An 18,732-nucleotide genomic window follows, 5' to 3' on the forward strand; every position below is an offset into this window, starting at 1 on the left:
CAAATTGTTAAAATTAGTTGCTTAATAAAAAAAAAAACTTTAGAATTCATTTAAAAGCCGATTTAAAACAATTTAAATAACATTTTGAAACAATTTTTCACAACGATCAGTCGACAACAAAAAATGAAATGTGGATTTAAGTTACAAATTTTCATTTAACTTCAAATGTTAAGCGCAGCAAAATCAAATTAAACAACTCGTCCATCCTCTCGCTCAGCGTTGTTTGGTTATTATTGTTAAAAAAAGTCGTCTGGGTATCTCTAATTAATCCGTTTCTCGATATAAACACAAATGTTAAAAAAGTAATATTTTAATGACGTAAAAATGTGTGAATGATTTTTGGCGATTCGATCATGTTGCTCTAAAATTCAAGATTTCCTTAATCTATGGGTGGTTTCGGAGTGACACCGACCAGTGATGTGCTCTCCCCACCCGATCGTTTCCAAAGACGCCTGGATGGCTACAGAAAACATCACAGCAACAACAAATTACATTACGACAACTACGCCTCGGTCGAGTACGAGAAGATAAAGGAAGACACAAGGGTCCTCCATCAGAGGTGGCTGGAGGGCAGAACCAAAAAAACCAACAAAACAAAAACAGTGAAGCCACAGCAGAATGAACATATAAAGACTGGTAATAGTAAACTTGCTGACCAGCAGACCTCTACCTCCTCAATGAATAATCAGGTTTTCTTCTTTTAATTTTACAATTGGATTTTGATTATTTTAATGTTTTGAATTTCAAGTTACTACCCACAATACTTATTTCAAAGTGAGCAATAATAAACCAATCATATTTTCAATAGCAGAGCAAACCAAAGCCGAAAGTGAATGCTGTGAAGCCGATGGTTATAAACCCACCACCATCATTAAACACAACAACTAATGAGCAATCAACAGCACAACAACAGCAATCATTGCAGAAACAAACATCATACATAAACAGCAGCAATGCTGCTAACACTAATAACAACATCGTCACTAACAACACAACGGGGGTCCAAGTGAAGATAAACCTGGGGGGAGCACAGCATAAAAATGGTATTACTTTTCACATCACAGCCCCTGATAACAACAGTCTTGCCAGTGTTAGTGTATGTGGGGGTAACAATAAAAAGTCAGCAGGGATGTGCAAGGCCGAAATGTTAGATGAAAGTTGTTTGGACACATTTGTGGATGAGGAGTTGGATGATTTGTTGGCATCAGGTTCCCCGGAAGATGGCCCTATCGATTTTGACTTCTTTAATTCTTTCGATGACTCTTTTGCTGATCAAACTTTTAATCCATTGATAAATGATAATAGCAATAACAACAATAATAATAATAACTGTAGTAACAACGGTATTAACAACAGTAAAAATTTTAATAATAGCAATGATAGTAATAATAATGACAATAACTCACTACCGACATGTCGTTCTACACCAAATCCTTCATTTGAAAAGCAAAAGTCTAACACAACATTAATAAATAACTTGCAGTCAGCCAATGTTTCCCTCAGTGACAACAACAACAACATTAGCAACAACAATTCATCAACCAGCAATAATTTCCAACAGCAACCATCCTACCAAAACTGCATGACATCAACAAACATGGCATACCATGCACAACGACCGCAGCAACACGTGTCATTTCAACAACAACAGCAGCACATAATTTCACCAGCCTACCCACAAATTGATTTGAACATCAGCAGCAACATGTCCAAATTCTCTTCCATCCTCGGTGATCCCACTGGTCCTGCTGCCGAAACTTTGAAGCATCTTGCTGCCAAGCACAACAACAGAGACAAACAACTCAACTTCCAACAACAACAACCACCACCACTCAACTTTCAACAACAACAACTACCACATCAGCACATGATGAGCAGCAGTAGTAGCAGCAATCAGATGTTTGCAAATGATGTTGTTAAAGCTTATCAAACTAGGGAATATTATCAAGTCAGTCCTGACATGTTGGTCAACAACAACAATAATATTAATAACAATAACAACATCAACAGCATCAACAACAGTATTCACATCAACAGCAGTATTCATAGCAACAACACCAACATCAACACTTCACTTTCTTGTAGTAGCAGCATGTTGCCATTTAACAATAACATTAATGTTAATAATAATGTTATAAATAACAGTATTAATATAAACAACCACATTCATGTTAATAATGAACCCCTAAGTAGCAGCAACAATCTGTTGAGTTTTTCATCACATAGCACATCAAAAACATCAACAACTATCACGACAACATCTTCAACAATTGATGCTGGCAACATCATTGCAGCCACAGCATCAACAACAACAACATTGGAACAGCAACAAAAAATGAACATTCTGAAAGCCCCTCCGAGTTACATTGAATCTTCCCTACATCAACAGCAGCATATCAATAACAGGATTCTGAACACCAACAACAATAACATCAACAACATTAACGTTGACATCAAATCAGACATTCAACATTTTGAAATGTTGCAGCAGCAACATCAGCAGCAACAGCAGCAGCCACATGTGGTATCTCTGCAACAACAACACCAGCAACAAATGTTCACCCAGCAACAACTCAGACAACAAAGCCACTTGACCTCAGGCACCGTGATGCATAGACGTCGTTACATGACTCACCACATACCGTCATCATCTTCTTCATCGATATCCGGGTTGCCACAGTATAGCAGCATGCAGCAATATGAATATGCAAAATGTATGCAACTGCACAGGCAACAACAACAGCAGCGTATGTTACAACAACATCGACATCATCCGTATGCTACTATGCATTCTGGTGTCGTTGCTGCTGACAAATATTTCAACAACAGCGACAACATCACCGGAAATGTACCTTCAGATATGATGATGATGGCTCAACAACAACCACCTGATGTGAATTACAGTCTTCATCATCATCAACAACAACAGCAACATTTGCAGATGAAGCAGAAGATGATGAGTCAACAACAGCAGCAGCAACAATTTCAACAAATGCAGTTCCACAATCAGCAGCAGCAATTTCAACATCATCAGCAATTTCAACATCATCAGCAACTTCAACAACAACATCAGTTGCACAGCAGAATTCATCATAGCTCGTCAACATCATTAATGAATGTTGCAACACCCGACATCTCGAAACAGATCAGCAACAACAACAACCAAACTAACAGCAACATTAATAACACCAATGATCTCTTAAATATTTCACAACAACAGCAACAACATTATCAGTGCATGCAGCAGCAACCAAGTCAGCAGCACCAAGCAAACCCATCACAACTTCAATCAACATCAAACAATCCTCTTCAACAATTTAGTGGTTCACATCAACAACAACAGCAACAACAACTGTCGTCACATCAACAGCATCAACAATCACAACATTACAACAACCAGTCAATGCACTACTCCAAGATGAATTACAATGGTGTGCCCAATGGTGAATCGTGGTGGTGAAAATGATAGCAATCCAATGACCATAACCGCTATCAATTGTTGTTACGATAATAATAATAATCAAAATATTTCTCATTGATTGATGTTATTATATTTTCAAACTTAAAAGTTTATGATAATCTCACATTGTCATTAATTTTTTTGGGTTTTTTTATTACGATAATTTAACAATATCAATTGAAATACTACGCAGTATCAGTATTTTTCACTTTAATTCAATAAGCTAAGATAAGATATTCATGCCCTCAATGTGTATATCTATAAATGTATGTATCTACTTCGGAAGAATATTAAATAGTAATTTATATTCATATTTAGATTATATATATATATATATATATATATATATATATATATATAATGAATATACATATATTCAATTTATTAATTTGTTTGTTTACCACATTACATATTTATATTTATTAAGGTACTCCCAGTGTGTTATCATCGAACATTAATTGCTATTCTGTTAATCATGGGTTCAACAAATTAAATACCAATTAGGTGAAACATTTTGTGTGTGTGTGGCGTGTGTGTGTCTGTGTGTGTCAGTTTTTATCATAAAATACTTAAAATACTATAGATATCTGTAATGACCTTTTTCTATTGTTTTAAAATTTCTAGCCAGTCAAATCATGTCATGCCAATCAAATAGTTTCTTTTCTAATTATGCAAAGCAACCATTATTTGAAACCAATCATTAACTCTGTATGTGTGTGTGTGCGTATGTGTGTGTGTGCGTATGTGTGTGTATGTGCGTATGTGTGTGCGTGCGTATGTGTGTGTGTGTGTGTGCGTATGTGTGTTGAATCACCGTTTTTAGTTTTTCAACTTAAATCTTCGCAAATATTATTGTAGCATTTTACTCGCACGTTTGTTATAATGCTGATGAATGAATGAATGAATGGTTGATGGATAGATTGAATAGATATTAACCTTTCACATTTTCATTCACTCTTTTATTTGTTCCTACAATTTCCGATCAACTTTCTTAAGAGTGAAAGTTTTGTTGGCTCCATGATGCCGATCATTGCAATGTTGTATAATATTAATGTTTATAGTACATTAAGACTATAAGAATATTCATTTATTCATTCACTCTTACATTCGTTATTCATCCACTCATTTGGCTTTCATCCATCCATCCATCCATCCATGTTTCAACTCATTACATGCTAGACTTCACCGCATGATTTTTCTCAGTTTTATTTCAACAATTCTTTATATTATTTCATTTATTTCTTTCCTTTTAAATTCTTTCCTTTAAAAAAATATATATTTATATATATATATATATATATGTGTTTGTGGGGTGTGGTGTGTATATATTTGTTGTATGCTATGTGTACATATGTGCGTGTGAGTGCGTGCGTGCGTGCGTGTGTGTGTGTGTGTGAAATTTTACAACAGTGTGGAGATGCGTAGTAATGTAGAAGGTGTTGTGAATGTCATGACGTGCCTGTGCGTGTGATGTTCCTAACTGTTAGTCAAATAATAATTTAAACACTTAGGTACATATCCATTCGTCGTCGTTATTAATATTTTCACCATCATCATTTTTTGAATGACTGACTGACTGATGGATGTTGACTGCATCACATTCATCATTGTGGTTGTTATGGTCAGCTATCTGATACCATCTGTCTATCAATATCATGGTTGTCGTCACTTTTCACCATCGTCTTCATCATCATTCTTGTCATTACTACTATTTAATGTTTAATTAATTTGACAATATGAATAATCGTATATGCATCCTTTTCCTATGCAAACGCATAAGCAGGCATCATTATTTTCTGGTTAATTACATAGAAGATAATGACGTTATTATCGTTGTTACGTATTTAAAGCATAGTTTATTTTTGTTTTGTCTTCACAGAGCTCTCCTAGAATGCATATTTATCACAGACATTAATTGCTATAATGCTATTGTGCATCTATGTGTTTATATATCTCAGCATGTGTTTGTGTGTGTTTGTGTGTGTGGAGCATGTCAAGTTTTAAACTACTTCATCACGTTCGTATATATTGCTTATTTATATCCAGTCAGCTGACTTATTTTTAAAATTTATTTTGTAAAATGATCGAAATAAACCACTTTCATTATGCTGCCGGGGAGTTCTTCCAACATTTGGTTGGCTGAGGGAATTTCTACTCCCAAATCCATGCACATTAACCACTGATAGTAATAATAAATATCGGAGTTGAGCCATCACGTGATTGCGATGTGCTGATTGCATTTACAAAAAATTAGCTAACTCGGTGGCAGTTTTGTCATGATGGATAGGCGCGCAGGCCTGTTACTATCGGATGATCGCTTTTTTGTCATATTAGTTCATTGTTGTATTGGCTATCACCGTGGTACTTTTGATGTCGAGTCAGTACCGAACTTGATACCGTAAGAAAAGGTGATATTCGATATTAGAATCGAACTATAGTATTTAGTGCGTGTTCGGTATTACTGCATAATGATAATAATCGGTCTATTCAAGTTACTATATATATCCAAAAAGCCGGGTTTTTACATTCATACGAACACAAATGTATATATATATATATTTAAATAAAAATCTATATTTAGTTTTTTAGAATATATCTTCAATTATACGCTGATATGCTGGAATTTACTTGTTTTGAGTGAATTTTACAGGCATATTCGCATATAAAATACAGAATATATAAATAATAATATATAGAAATAATAATTTCGCTTGTAAGAATTCCAATTGATAATAATGGTTGAAACGAGAGAACGTTCTAGTTTTCCGATCAGCTGGCAGAATTCAATTAATTCTTTATGTTAAGCACCTTGTTGTAAGAAACATTTTTAAAATATGAGCGCCTAATTTAAATTTTATTATTTAATTTTAGTTATTTAGTTGAGTTGTATATAAATTCGTCGGTGGGAATTTCTAATTTAACATGACGTCATTTCCACCAACATTTTTCTAACGAGTTACCCATCCTATTTTAATAATTTTTTAATCAGTCAAGTAACAATCATCATCATCGATATAGCAATGAAAACAAATTGAGAAATCTTTGAAATTGTCGATAAAAGTATTTTTATTAACTTTATAATACTCTCCTGTTCAATGAAATACTGTTTGATACTGTACTATCAATTAAACAATCAATCAACCGCTTAATCAACTAATCAACAATTGAACCTTGAAGTTGATCATAGCGTTAACTACTATAAAATTTACTATCATTATCATAGTATGAAAACTAATATATAATAGTTACTTTTTGCTAGTATTAAATAAACTAATTTATAAACATTAATTAAAAATATTCGACCTCGTTAAGCTCTGTATGATGTTTTTATGAAATAAAATGAGTAAATAATTCAAAATTATAATTTCAACAACTATTTTCGTCATGTTCAATAAAAATGTTTTACATGGGTATCTAATTTTTTAATTAACAAACTCAACTAACGAAATGTAGTACAATTTTTAAAATATGTACGTCTTTGTAAAAATTTTATCTCACTCCACGTTCCAAACAATGATGCATACGTTATACCTAAGCTTAAAAATTCGGTAATCAAAAGTTTTCCACAGATAATTTAATTTTCCCAAACTTAGTACATATTCTGAGATTAATCAGTCAAATACTTTACTTCAAAACTTCGGAATGTTTTTAAATCTATAAAGTTTGAAAGAATTCTTCTTTTCTTCTTTCTTCTGCCTCATTCTTTCAGAACATTAGCGACCATCGACCTCCACAAGACCCGATCTTCAATTTTTTGTAGTAGTTGAAATGTGGTGATATTCAACATGTGAAACAAGGACTTCACGAATGTTATTCGTTGTTAACCGCGATCTCTTCTTCCTGCAATCTTTCCAGTAGTTGTTAGATTTTCCATTCTCAGCAGCATTAATCTTTTTTTCCATTTCTTTAAAAATTTTCTAGGAGCTGTAAGTGAGCACAGGAAAAATTAAAACACTCTAACCATGGATTATATATATATCCATGACCCTAACCGCTATTGCTATGTAGGGAGATGTATGCCTATTCAGGTTGAGTGGAGAGACGTTACGTTACGCTAAATTTCAATTTAAAAAAAACTTCGGCTATCACTATTCTTCCGACATCTTAGTTGACACATCACTCCGTAGCATCTTTTTCATTTAATTAATGGTGTGAAGTTAAATAATTAAAAATAATAAAATATTTGAAATATGTTGACTAAATTTGAGACAAAGTCGGCTCGTGTGAAAGGTTTTTTGTTATTTTGTTTTGTTTTTGCCTGCCAACAAACTAATAATTTAATTAATTAATTTTAATTCAAATTTCTTGTAATAATTTATTATAAATAATTTAATATAATATACATAACAAAAGAACAACATTTAAAATTTGTGTTCATTTCTTTCATCTACTTTTTTATTTAAAATTAAAAATCTTAGTTACAAATTTCTACCTATATGTATAATGTATATCATATCCTATACCTATAATAACCTCTATATAAAAATTTAAAGCCATTTGAATTGAATTTAAAAAAAAAGGTTTGTCCTTCCACCCTAAACGTCCATGGGTCCTAACTAGTCTGCACAGTGGCATCATCCAACTCTGGGACTACCGAATGTGCACACTGATTGATAAATTTGATGAACATGAAGGTTCTGATTGTCTGTTTCTTAATTATACTCTTTATAATTAAATTAGTTTCACATAAAATGACTTCACACATCATTACTAATATTAATTAATAATTTTATTAGTTATTATTTAGTATTTTATTTAATATTTAATTTATGATATTAGGTTATTACTATTATATTACTTGATAATACTTCCAAATAGAAATTTTCACAATGTGATGTACATGGAAATAAATTGTCAAATCCTAATAAAATAAATGAACATTAGTATTAAACAAAATAGTTTTCTCATATATCTGAAAATTTATTAAGGATAAAGATAACAGTATTAAAATTTTATTGAAATGTTATTTGATTGCCTCCATCCCATTTTATCTGATTATCATATTGGTTACCTTGTTAATGTTGTACACATATGAATAAAATTCAGTCTGAGAAACCTATTTAATTCATCATGAGAATCACTCATTTATTAAATTTTCATGTAACTTTTTATTTTTAATTTAGATATAATTATATATAACAGTGAAATGTTCAAAGAAAATAAAAAAAATTTATGAAAATAATTCAGGACCAGTAAGAGGCATAAGTTTCCACAGCCAGCAGCCATTGTTTGTGTCTGGAGGGGATGATTACAAAATTAAGGTTCATCAGTTTTTGCTATATTATCATTTATTTCATTTCATAATTTGATATCATATTGAATTTGTATCTTACAAATTGAAGTGGTTGTTGGCTAAATTCCCCTGATGTTTAAATTGTTGATTGTTGAAATTTAAGGTCTGGAATTACAAGCAGCGTAAATGTCTCTTTACATTACTTGGACATCTGGATTACATCCGCATGACCACTTTCCATCATGTTGGTCTCAACTTCTTACTCAACATCATCATCTCTTACACCAACATCATCATCTCCACCATTAAGGCCATCATCATTTTTTAAAGTATCATTTTTTTACCGTAACTCCCATCAAGGTGTCGTCCTCATCAGATGAACTTTACAGATATCTATATCATCATTATTATTGCTATATCATCTTCTTGAATCATCTTGAATTAATTCAACACATACATTCAGGAATATCCTTGGATCTTGAGTTGTTCAGATGATCAAACAATCAGGATTTGGAATTGGCAGTCAAGAAGTTGTTTGAGGTTTTCAATTTTTTACTGCTTTTTTTATTCTTTCATCTGTTTTTCCATTCTCTCTTTCTCTTTTGTTTCATTTTCTCATCATCAGCCTCCCCATCATCATCATCCCCACCATCACTGCAGCGTGCTAACAGGACACAGTCATTATGTGATGTGTTGCCAGTTCCATCCAACTGAGGACATGATCGTGTCTGCGTCTCTTGATCAAACTGTTCGAGTCTGGGATATTTCAGGTAGACTGAGCACATTCCATCAGTCCTCAATCATTTAGTGAATCAATAAAATAGGGATGTGCTCGAGAATTGTGTTAATTCTTCTTCTTATTATTAATATTTGTCATTAATTAAAATTTGAAAGGACTTCGCAAGAAGAATGTGGCACCTGGACCGTCAGGGATTGCTGATCAGTTCAGAAACCCTGGAACCACGGAACTGTTTGGTCAGACCGATGCCATTGTAAAGCATGTTTTGGAAGGTGGGTTGATTGGTTGGCTGGTTGATTTATCAGTCAAACTTTTGATTAATGATTGAAATTGGTCAGCAGGGCATGACAGAGGTGTCAACTGGGTCTGCTTCCATCCAACTCTTCCTCTCATTGTGTCTGGGGCCGACGATAGGCAGGTCAAGCTGTGGAGGATGAATGGTGAGTGAGGAGGGTGAGAGTGAATTGGATGGGAATGATGGTGTGAGGATTGCAGTAATGATATATTGATCTTTTGAAAGATGTTGCCACCTTTATTTGCATTGGTTGTGGTGTTTGAAATAATTCTCACATTGTACAATCGCACTACATACAGCAAACAATCACATCATTGTTGCACATCCACAATACTGCTTTTGTACCACACTCACACGCACGCACACACGCACACACAGACACACACACAAACGCACTCATGCCATAGAGTCAAAAGCCTGGGAGGTGGACACCTGCAGGGGTCACTACAACAACGTCTCCTGCGTCCTCTTCCATCCCAGACAGGAACTCATCATCAGCAACTCTGAAGATAAGAGCATCAGGGTCTGGGATATGACTAAAAGGTGGGGTGGGGTCGTTCAACTGCTGACTGATTGATTGGTTGGCTCTCTGATTGACTGGTTCATTCATTTTGCCACATTATTCATCCACACATTTGTGTACTTTATGAAAGTAAGCAGTATGCATGGGAAATTGTACGTTGTGTTCAATGGGATGTGAAATGTGGTGTGTGTGATCAATCCCATGCAGGACTTGCTTGAACACATTCCGACGTGAGCATGACAGATTCTGGGTACTTGGTGCTCATCCGACACTCAATCTCTTTGCTGCGGGTTCCTATGATTTTTCTCTACTTGTATTTGTATGCATGTTTGTCTGCTTGTATCCTTGTACACCTATTGTGCTCTTTTCCCTAGAAATATGTGCTTTTCTTGAACCACACTGACAGCAGAATGTTGAAGAACTGACGCACCACCACACGACATCACACCACCACACATCGCCACACACCACCAACCACACATCGCCACACACCACCAACCACACATCGCCACACACCACCAACCACACATCGCCACACACCACACGACAAACAGGACACGACAGTGGCATGATCATCTTCAAATTGGAACGTGAGAGACCCGCGTTTGCAGTGCACCAGAACATTCTCTACTACATTAAGGAGAAGTATCTGAGGAAGTTGGACTTCAACACCTCCAAAGACGTGGCAGTCATGCAGCTCAGAGGGTTGCTTTCTTTGTGTCTCTATATTTTTGTTTGTACCTCTTGTTTGTATCTGTTTGCCTGAATATGTTTGTATGTGTTTGCTCGCATTTGTTTGTGTTGTTGTGATCTTGTTATATCTCTAGTTAATATTTATTGTGGAAGCAGGAGTGGGAAAGTTCCAATATATTCCATGTCCTACAATCCAGCTGAGAACGCCATCCTACTAACCACTGTTCGTTCGTTCGTTCGTTTGTTCGTTCGTTCGTTTGCTTGTTTGCTTGCTGTCATTATTTTCATCATCTGCGCTATTATCATCATTATCACCATAACGTTCAATATCATTGTTACTGTAGACATCATCGCATCACCATAACGTCGCACCATCATGACAATCATTAACCAGAGAGCTGCTAATTTAGAAAACAGCACCTATGATTTGTACACCATCCCAAAAGATTCAGACTCGCAAAATCCTGATGGTCAGTTTCTTTGATTGATTGATTGATTGTTTCACTCATTCATTCATTCACTCACCACCGATTGATTGACAGCCCCGGAGAGCAAGAGGTCAGCAGGCGTGGCAGCAGTGTGGGTGGCCAGGAACAGATTTGCCGTACTCGACAGATCACATACTGTTTGTGTTATCGCTATCTTTTGTTGTTGAGCTGCGTTGTTTTTATTGCTTGCAGGGTTGTTAATGTCACTTGTAAAAAGTTCTACTTTTGTCTTGTATTGAAAGATTTTTTCTTTGCTGTTGTCGCTTTGAGAATGAACTAGAACTAGATTGTCTAAAAACAAACTCACAAAATGTTGATACTGATGACAAGAAATATTATTACATGCATAATTTTTGTATTCTTTAAATAAAAAAATCTCGTGTTTGGCGCTGAGTAGGCCGTCTTCATCAAAGCTGCCTGTTGCAGACTTACAACAACCACGTGGTTAAACCACACATCAAAGTTAAAACCTCGAACTAAAGTTTATAAAAACCAGAGGATGCAACGAAGATAGAACCTCCCAAGTTCTCACTTAGCAGAAGAAAAGGAAAATTAACAGATACAGAAAGAAAACAGCGCAATCCAATCAAAGATTCTCAAATTGAAAGATCATTAATTATATATTTGCATGATCTGAAGAAAACATTTTTCCAATTCAAAATTAGCAGTTGCACTGCTTTTCATGTCACTACTGCTCAATAAATGTAGCAGCATTATTGCCGCCAGTATTGGAAATGCTCGGCACTAAGAACCCTGCTTGCTTGCTTGCTTGCTTGCTTGCTATAATTTTGTATCATTAATTTTTATCCTTCTGCATGGGTTTATATCATAAGTGGAGTCGTCGTGATAATATTGTTTTGCAGGTGGTAGTGAAAAACTTGAAGAATGAGATAACGAAAAAGATTCAGGTCCCCAGCTGTGATGATATCTTCTACGCGGGCACTGGATGTCTGCTCTTGAAAGATGCTGATGGAATCGTACTTTATGATGTGCAACAAAAGAGGTCTCTTGTCTATCTGTCTATCTATCTGTCTGTCTATCTGCCTGACTGTCTGTCTGTCTGTCTGTCTGTCTGTCTGCCTAGTTGTTTGTTTGAATTTTCTGAACAAATTAGTAATAGTAAAAGACTGATTACAATGGAACTTTCAATGGATAGTTATGATGTTATCGATGAAGATAATTGCGATTGTGACAGTAATTAAGGTGATTAAGAAATTAAATAATGGCCATCATTCAGGGTGCTAGGCAGTATGAAAGCTCCGAAAGTGAAACACGTCTTCTGGTCGGCTGACATGTCACATTTTGCGACTGTTTCTAAACATCGTAAGTCCTTCAAATGAGGAATGGATGGGTGGATAGATGGATGGATTAATTGGTAGAAATATTGATCGATTGATTGATTAATGGGTTGATTCATTGGTGAGTTGATGGCTTATTCATTTTTGTACATGTACATGCAAACACATCAACACAAACGAAAACTGAACGGCAAGAAGTCCACTCAACACATCCCTACAGACATTCATATCTGCAACAAGAAACTTGAGAGTCTGTGTACCATGCACGAGACGGTCCGTGTGAAGAGTGGAGCCTGGGATGAGAATGGTGTCTTCATCTACACGACCAGCAACCACATCAAATACGCTCTTACTAATGGGTCTGTGCTTCCTATCATACAGCAATAATTACAACATCAATAATGTTGTTTCATTGATGTCACCGCTGATTTTGTTGTTGTTGTTGCAGTGACTACGGCATCATACGAACTCTGGATCTGCCCATCTACATAACTCGCATCAAGGGCAACAGCATCTACTGCCTGGACCGCGAGTGCAGAACGAGGGTGCTTGGCATCGATTCTACCGAGTACAAGTTCAAGTTGGCTCTCATCAATAAGAAATATGATGAGGTGAGATGTCGCTAGGCGAGGCGGTTGATGTTGCTTGCGATCAAGTGGTTTTCGCGCTGGTTGTTGCAGAGACACTATGTCGATTTGATGCGCGTGTCGTGATGAATGTTTATGTTGATGACAGGTGTTGCACATGGTGAAAAATGCCAAACTTGTCGGTCAATCCATCATTGCTTACCTCCAGAAGAAGGGCTACCCAGAGGTCAGCTCATTCATTCATTCATTCATTCATTCATTCATTCATTCATTCAGTTATTTAACCTGTTGATGCTTGTTATGCTTTCAAGTTAGTTGAAGTTACCCTCAATTTTATATAGGTGGCACTTCACTTTGTTAAAGATGAGAAGACAAGATTTGGACTGGCTCTTGAATGTGGCAACATCGAGGTCATCATCCTACATACACACCTCTTCTTCTCTTGACATCATCTTTATCATTGATGTTATCTTTATCAGTCGTCTCTTTGTAGCCGCATCAATGTGTTTGAAACTTTACTGCCTTCAATATTCTTTACTTCCACAATCAAGTTTATCATATCACAGTATTTTTTTATATATTTTTTTCCATCATATACATTTTATCATCTTCGTCGTCGCGTCGTCACCCTTTAGATTGCTTTGGAGGCAGCAAAAACTCTGAACGACAAGGATTGTTGGGACAAGTTAGGAGAGGCTGCCCTGCTGCTTGGCAACCATCAAGTTGTTGAGATGGCCTACCAAAGAACGAAAAATTTTGACAAGTTGTGCTTTCTTTATCTGATCACTGGCAATTTGGAGAAACTGAGGAAGATGATGAAGATTGGTGAGAAGTTGTTTTGTATTGTCTGCTTTTGTATTTTTTTATTCATTCATTCATTGGTAAATAATTTATGACACCAGCTGAGATAAGAAAAGATTTGAGTGGTCAGTTCCAAACAGCTCTGTACCTGGGAGATGTGCAAGAAAGGGTCAAGATACTGAAGAACTGTGGGCAGAGTATGTTGCCATCTGTCTTTTGTCATTCACCAGCATGACTACCTTCGTTACAATGTCCATCATTTTCTTCATCGTCGCCATCATCAACATCGTCGCAGGATCTCTGGCCTACATGACGGCAGCTACGCACGGCCTGACCGAGGAAACCGAACAATTATCGTTGACTTTTGACCCCGAGAAAGAGAGCTTGCCCGATGTTGACCCACGAGCACACCACTTGAGGCCCCCGGCTCCAATCATGCAGCAGGAAACTAACTGGCCTCTCCTTACTGTTGCTAAGGGAATATTCTTCGATCCGACCCTCACCAAAGAAGGTTCTGTTGTCATTGTAGTGAATGTAATGGCGCGATGATAATTTACGTGCTTCCTAATTCTTAATGATCTAGCTGTCGGAGGACACATCGTGTACACCGGTGATGAAGACGTCGGGGAAGCCGGGCCCGGCTGGGGCGAAGATGATGTCGTCATCGATGAAGGTTTGTTCTGCTGCGTTGTCTTGCGCCCTCCTGTGTCGTGTTCAGACGTTTATTGCTGCTGTGATTCTCTGGTTGAGAAGTAATTAATTTTCACACGACACGACGACCATCAGATGGCTACGTGTTAGCGAAGGAGGACAGACATGCGGATGAAGCTGGGGCAGGGACCAGCGGCGCCGGAGGTGGCTGGGATGTGGAAGATGATGACCTCGAACTTCCTGCTGGATTGGTCAGTTAACTGTCGTCTCATGTCACGAAATAGGAATGAAGTTTTTGATACTTTGAAGGTTTATTTTTTGTAATTTTAATTTGAAATGTATTTCAACATCACTGAAGGAAATTGGACCAATTGGAGGAGGGATGGAGAGTGGAGTCTATCTACCCCCCACTAAAGGAGTTAGCCAATCAGCGGTTAGTCTTTTTTTTTAGTTTCTAAAATTCGTTGCTCTGTTAATGTTTAACGTATAATTTTATTATTTGATTTCGTGATAAATTTATTGAGCAGAACTGGTGCAACAACTCACAACTGCCTGTGGATCACATCCTGGCCGGCTCATTTGAAACTGCAATGAGGGTAGGTGCACTCTATGTACATCAATCGTATTTCACCTACCTTCACAATCATCATGTAAAGTTTCACCATCGTCGTCATCATCATCATCAGAAGTTTCATCATCGTCATCATCAAGTAAGGTTTCATCATCATAACATTCACCATCCCTGCCAGTTGCTTCACGACCAAGTTGGTGTGGTGGATTTCCAGGCTTACAAGGAGATCTTCCTGCAGACATTCATGAGGGGGCGGAGTTATCACCTGGCCTGCCCGTCACTCGCACCTCTCACCACACATCTCCATAGGAATTGGTCAGTTGGTTGTGCTGCTAGTTTTTGTGTTGGTGGTGGTGGTTATAATGAGGATGATTGCTGTTATGATTGATGATGGTGGTGGTGATGATGATGGTGCAGGAAAGAAGCAGGAGCGAAAGCAGGGGTGCCAGCTGTTGGTTTGAAACTGAATGACCTAGTGCAGAGGTTACAAAGTGCTTATCAGCTGACCACACAAGGTTCGATGGATGGATGGATGGATCTGGATTGGTTCACTTGTTGGAATGAATGATTAACTTATTGTTAACTCTCTAAATGTTCATTTATCTCAATTTATCTCAAAATTTATTGATTGATTGATTATTTGAAAAACCGACTGACTATCAGTGAGACCATCAATTGTTCAATCCACCAACTTATCATTTCACCAACCGACCACACATCCAATCAGGCAAGTTTGCAGATGCCATCGACAAATTTCGTTCCATCTTGTTATCCATTCCACTCTTAGTTGTTGACAAGAAGCAGGACATATCAGAAGTATGCTGCAGATGATCTCTGCTATCATCTTCATCTTCATCATCTTCGTCATCTTCATCATCTTAATCGTGACAGGCTCAGCAAATGTTGGAGATATGCCGTGAATACCTTGTTGGCTTATGCATGGAACTGGAAAGGAAGGAGCTGCCGAAGGAAACACTGGATGATCAGAAAAGGAATTGTGAAGTTCGTGAGGATAGGAGGATGTCACAATGTGATGATGTGATTGTTAAATGATTATTGTGATGGGGATAAGAATATTGATAAAGAAATGACGATAAGAGGAGAAATGAAGTTGTTTTATTTAATTACCATATCAAAAACGTTGTATATTTGGTCTGCTTCATTTCATCACCTCACAACAACATCGTCACCACCATCATCAGCTCGTAACATCACACCTCCTCCATCATCACTTCATCCTCAGTTGGCTGCCTACTTCACGCACTGCAACTTGCAGCCAGTGCACATGGTCCTAACCCTGAGAACCGCACTTAACCTCATGTTCAAGTTGAAAAATTACAAAATGGCTGCCTCTTTCGCCAGACGTCTGCTCGATCTGGGTCCGAAACCTGAAGTTGCTCAGCAGGTAATAATTAGAGTAGGGATGGACTGTGATCAATAAACTTAATTGAATTGTCTAAATTTTTCATTATCGGCATTTTTATCATATTCGTTTTCATCACATCACCATTAATCTCCACTAACATTATCTTCTTCCTCGCCATCCTCATCATGTTTCTACCCGCCATGATGATGGTGATGCTGATGACAGACGAGAAAGATCTTGGCAGCCTGTGAAAAAACTCCGACAGATGCACATGAGTTGAAATATGATGAGCACAATCCATTCGATATTTGTGCAGCTTCTTACGTTCCTATATACAGGTCTCTATCTTTCGTCGTTGTTTGTGGGGATTTTAATGAGGAAATCAGTGATGAATGTTCTTCATGTTAATTCCTCTAATCTATCTCTTGTTAGTTAGTTGGTAGAAGGAGATACGATTCTTCATTATTAATTACTCGTCATATCACGTTTGATTAAATTCACTTCAATTCAAAAACAATAATCAGAGGCAAGCCAGTTGTTAAGTGTCCGCTCAGTGGTGCTTGCTACCTACCACAGTTCAAAGGTCAAATATGCAGGGTCACCAAGGTATGTCTGTGTGTGTGTGTTGTTGTTTGAAAGACAGTTGTCATTTGAAAGTGTAGTTATGTTTGGATGAAATCTGTGAAAGAAAGAACGGAATCAATATAATGATGGCTAATTTAAAGCTTAGATAAATCGAAATCGAAACATAAAAACACGCAGGCCACAGGAATTGGGAAAGATACAATAGGCCTCCGAATCAGTCCTATCCAATTTAGATGAATAAATTATTTATTATTAAATTTTTTGTTAAATGTTTGTTATATAAGAAGGAGTATCAACGACTTTATTATGAATGAATGAATGAACATTTGATGAATGAACGCCAGTCTGATCGGTGATCATAATGTCGCTAAATTATATTTCAATTGCTCTCAATCAATCAATTGTTAATTCTGTTTAGTTTTGGTCTTTGTGTTTCTTGAATGTTCTCATTATTTATTAGTTCGCAGCTCATGTTAGTTCGTTTATTTAGTGACTAGTTAGAACAGGGGCGGGCAAACTTTTTGCATTGAGAACTATTTTACCTTTGAAGGGCTGCATATGTTTGTAAATAGCAAATTTTTTTCGACCCGGGGGAGAATTTTTTCAGATTTTTGGCTCCTTTTTTTGTCATAATGTCTGGCTGGCGACCTTTTTTGGCGAACCAAGGTCGAAATAGCTTCGCTGGCCGTAGTTTGCCCACCCCTGAGTTAGAACAATAATGCCAGTACGTTCAAGTTCTTTTCCTCGTTAGCGATGGTTCTCAGGTAGGCTTTACGTCTGCCGTGTCATATCCGGTATGTTTGCGTCGTTCCTAATGAGTCGTGGTTCAAAATGAGTAATCTGATGTCAGTTAATGAGGTTAGTTGTTACTGTGATTTAAAATTGTATCAAAGATTAAATGAAAATGTTTAAAGTGGCAGTAGTTTACACGCTCCTTGTAGCATAGGTTACGTCACGTTCACCCAGTGCAGCATCTTCGTATGTTCTACACAGCTGAACCTTTATACTTTTATTCTGTACGTTCAACTGCATCGAAAGAAAGATAAGAAACGAAAACAACAATTTTGTTTTTAGAACATTTAATCAGTAAGTTATGTTCAATTGATTCGTGTATGTAGTACATGCAAGATGTAATAATTAACAAGGTATGTGTTGCGCGCAAATACATAACACATGGTCCTTTATTTCCTGGGCATTCATGTTCACGAATGTATGTACAAGATTATATCGACAGGCTTGAAAATCCATGAAAGAAAAGGGATTCGTAAACCCCCTTGCCAAAGTTCTACCGGCAGTGTATTCCATCGACTTATTCAGTGAAGTGTATGTAATGCTTGTTGGCTTCTCTTCCAAAAGCAGTCTGGTTCGTTGATGCAACTGTACTTTAAAACCAGAAATAATTTTCTATTGTTCCAATAATATTGCGAAGTTTTCATTTATCT

At 36.7% G+C, this 18,732-nt stretch overlaps 2 protein-coding genes across 2 annotated transcripts; both read left to right on the forward strand.

Annotated features, from left to right (window-relative positions):
• Positions 1–386: 386 nt before the first annotated feature.
• Positions 387–3,460, forward strand: HELRODRAFT_176639 (hypothetical protein; the record flags this gene model as incomplete). The annotated part of the gene is made up of 2 exons (XM_009023961.1): positions 387–689; positions 812–3,460. 2 exons carry the CDS (start codon positions 387–389, stop codon positions 3,458–3,460), a joined length of 2,952 nt encoding a protein of 983 aa, XP_009022209.1.
• A 4,147-nt stretch (positions 3,461–7,607) lies between these two features.
• HELRODRAFT_101473 (hypothetical protein) lies at positions 7,608–17,705 on the forward strand. The gene is made up of 35 exons (XM_009023962.1): positions 7,608–7,690; positions 7,981–8,094; positions 8,648–8,721; positions 8,857–8,937; positions 9,157–9,233; positions 9,354–9,463; positions 9,588–9,704; positions 9,774–9,872; positions 10,135–10,270; positions 10,458–10,540; positions 10,805–10,955; positions 11,100–11,166; positions 11,338–11,413; positions 11,486–11,568; positions 12,295–12,434; positions 12,669–12,754; positions 12,950–13,088; positions 13,178–13,340; positions 13,465–13,542; positions 13,658–13,726; positions 13,952–14,141; positions 14,219–14,314; positions 14,413–14,628; positions 14,701–14,790; positions 14,904–15,019; positions 15,127–15,201; positions 15,296–15,364; positions 15,518–15,654; positions 15,757–15,854; positions 16,067–16,155; positions 16,231–16,341; positions 16,583–16,744; positions 16,931–17,043; positions 17,230–17,313; positions 17,470–17,705. Exons 1-35 carry the CDS (start codon positions 7,651–7,653, stop codon positions 17,525–17,527), a joined length of 3,687 nt encoding a protein of 1,228 aa, XP_009022210.1. The 5' UTR covers positions 7,608–7,650; the 3' UTR covers positions 17,528–17,705.
• Positions 17,706–18,732: the final 1,027 nt, after the last annotated feature.

This window comes from Helobdella robusta, assembly GCF_000326865.2.
Source record: "Helobdella robusta unplaced genomic scaffold HELROscaffold_38, whole genome shotgun sequence".
Taxonomy (NCBI): Eukaryota; Metazoa; Annelida; class Clitellata; order Rhynchobdellida; family Glossiphoniidae; genus Helobdella; species Helobdella robusta.

Coding starts and splice junctions, on each gene's coding strand:
- HELRODRAFT_101473 (XM_009023962.1), top strand. CDS start 7,651: ATGTTGACTAAATTTGAGACAAAGTCGGCTCGTGTGAAAG. Junction 12,435..12,668: donor TATGATGTGCAACAAAAGAG/GTCTCTTGTCTA, acceptor GCCATCATTCAG/GGTGCTAGGCAGTATGAAAG. Junction 15,855..16,066: donor TTATCAGCTGACCACACAAG/GTTCGATGGATG, acceptor ACATCCAATCAG/GCAAGTTTGCAGATGCCATC.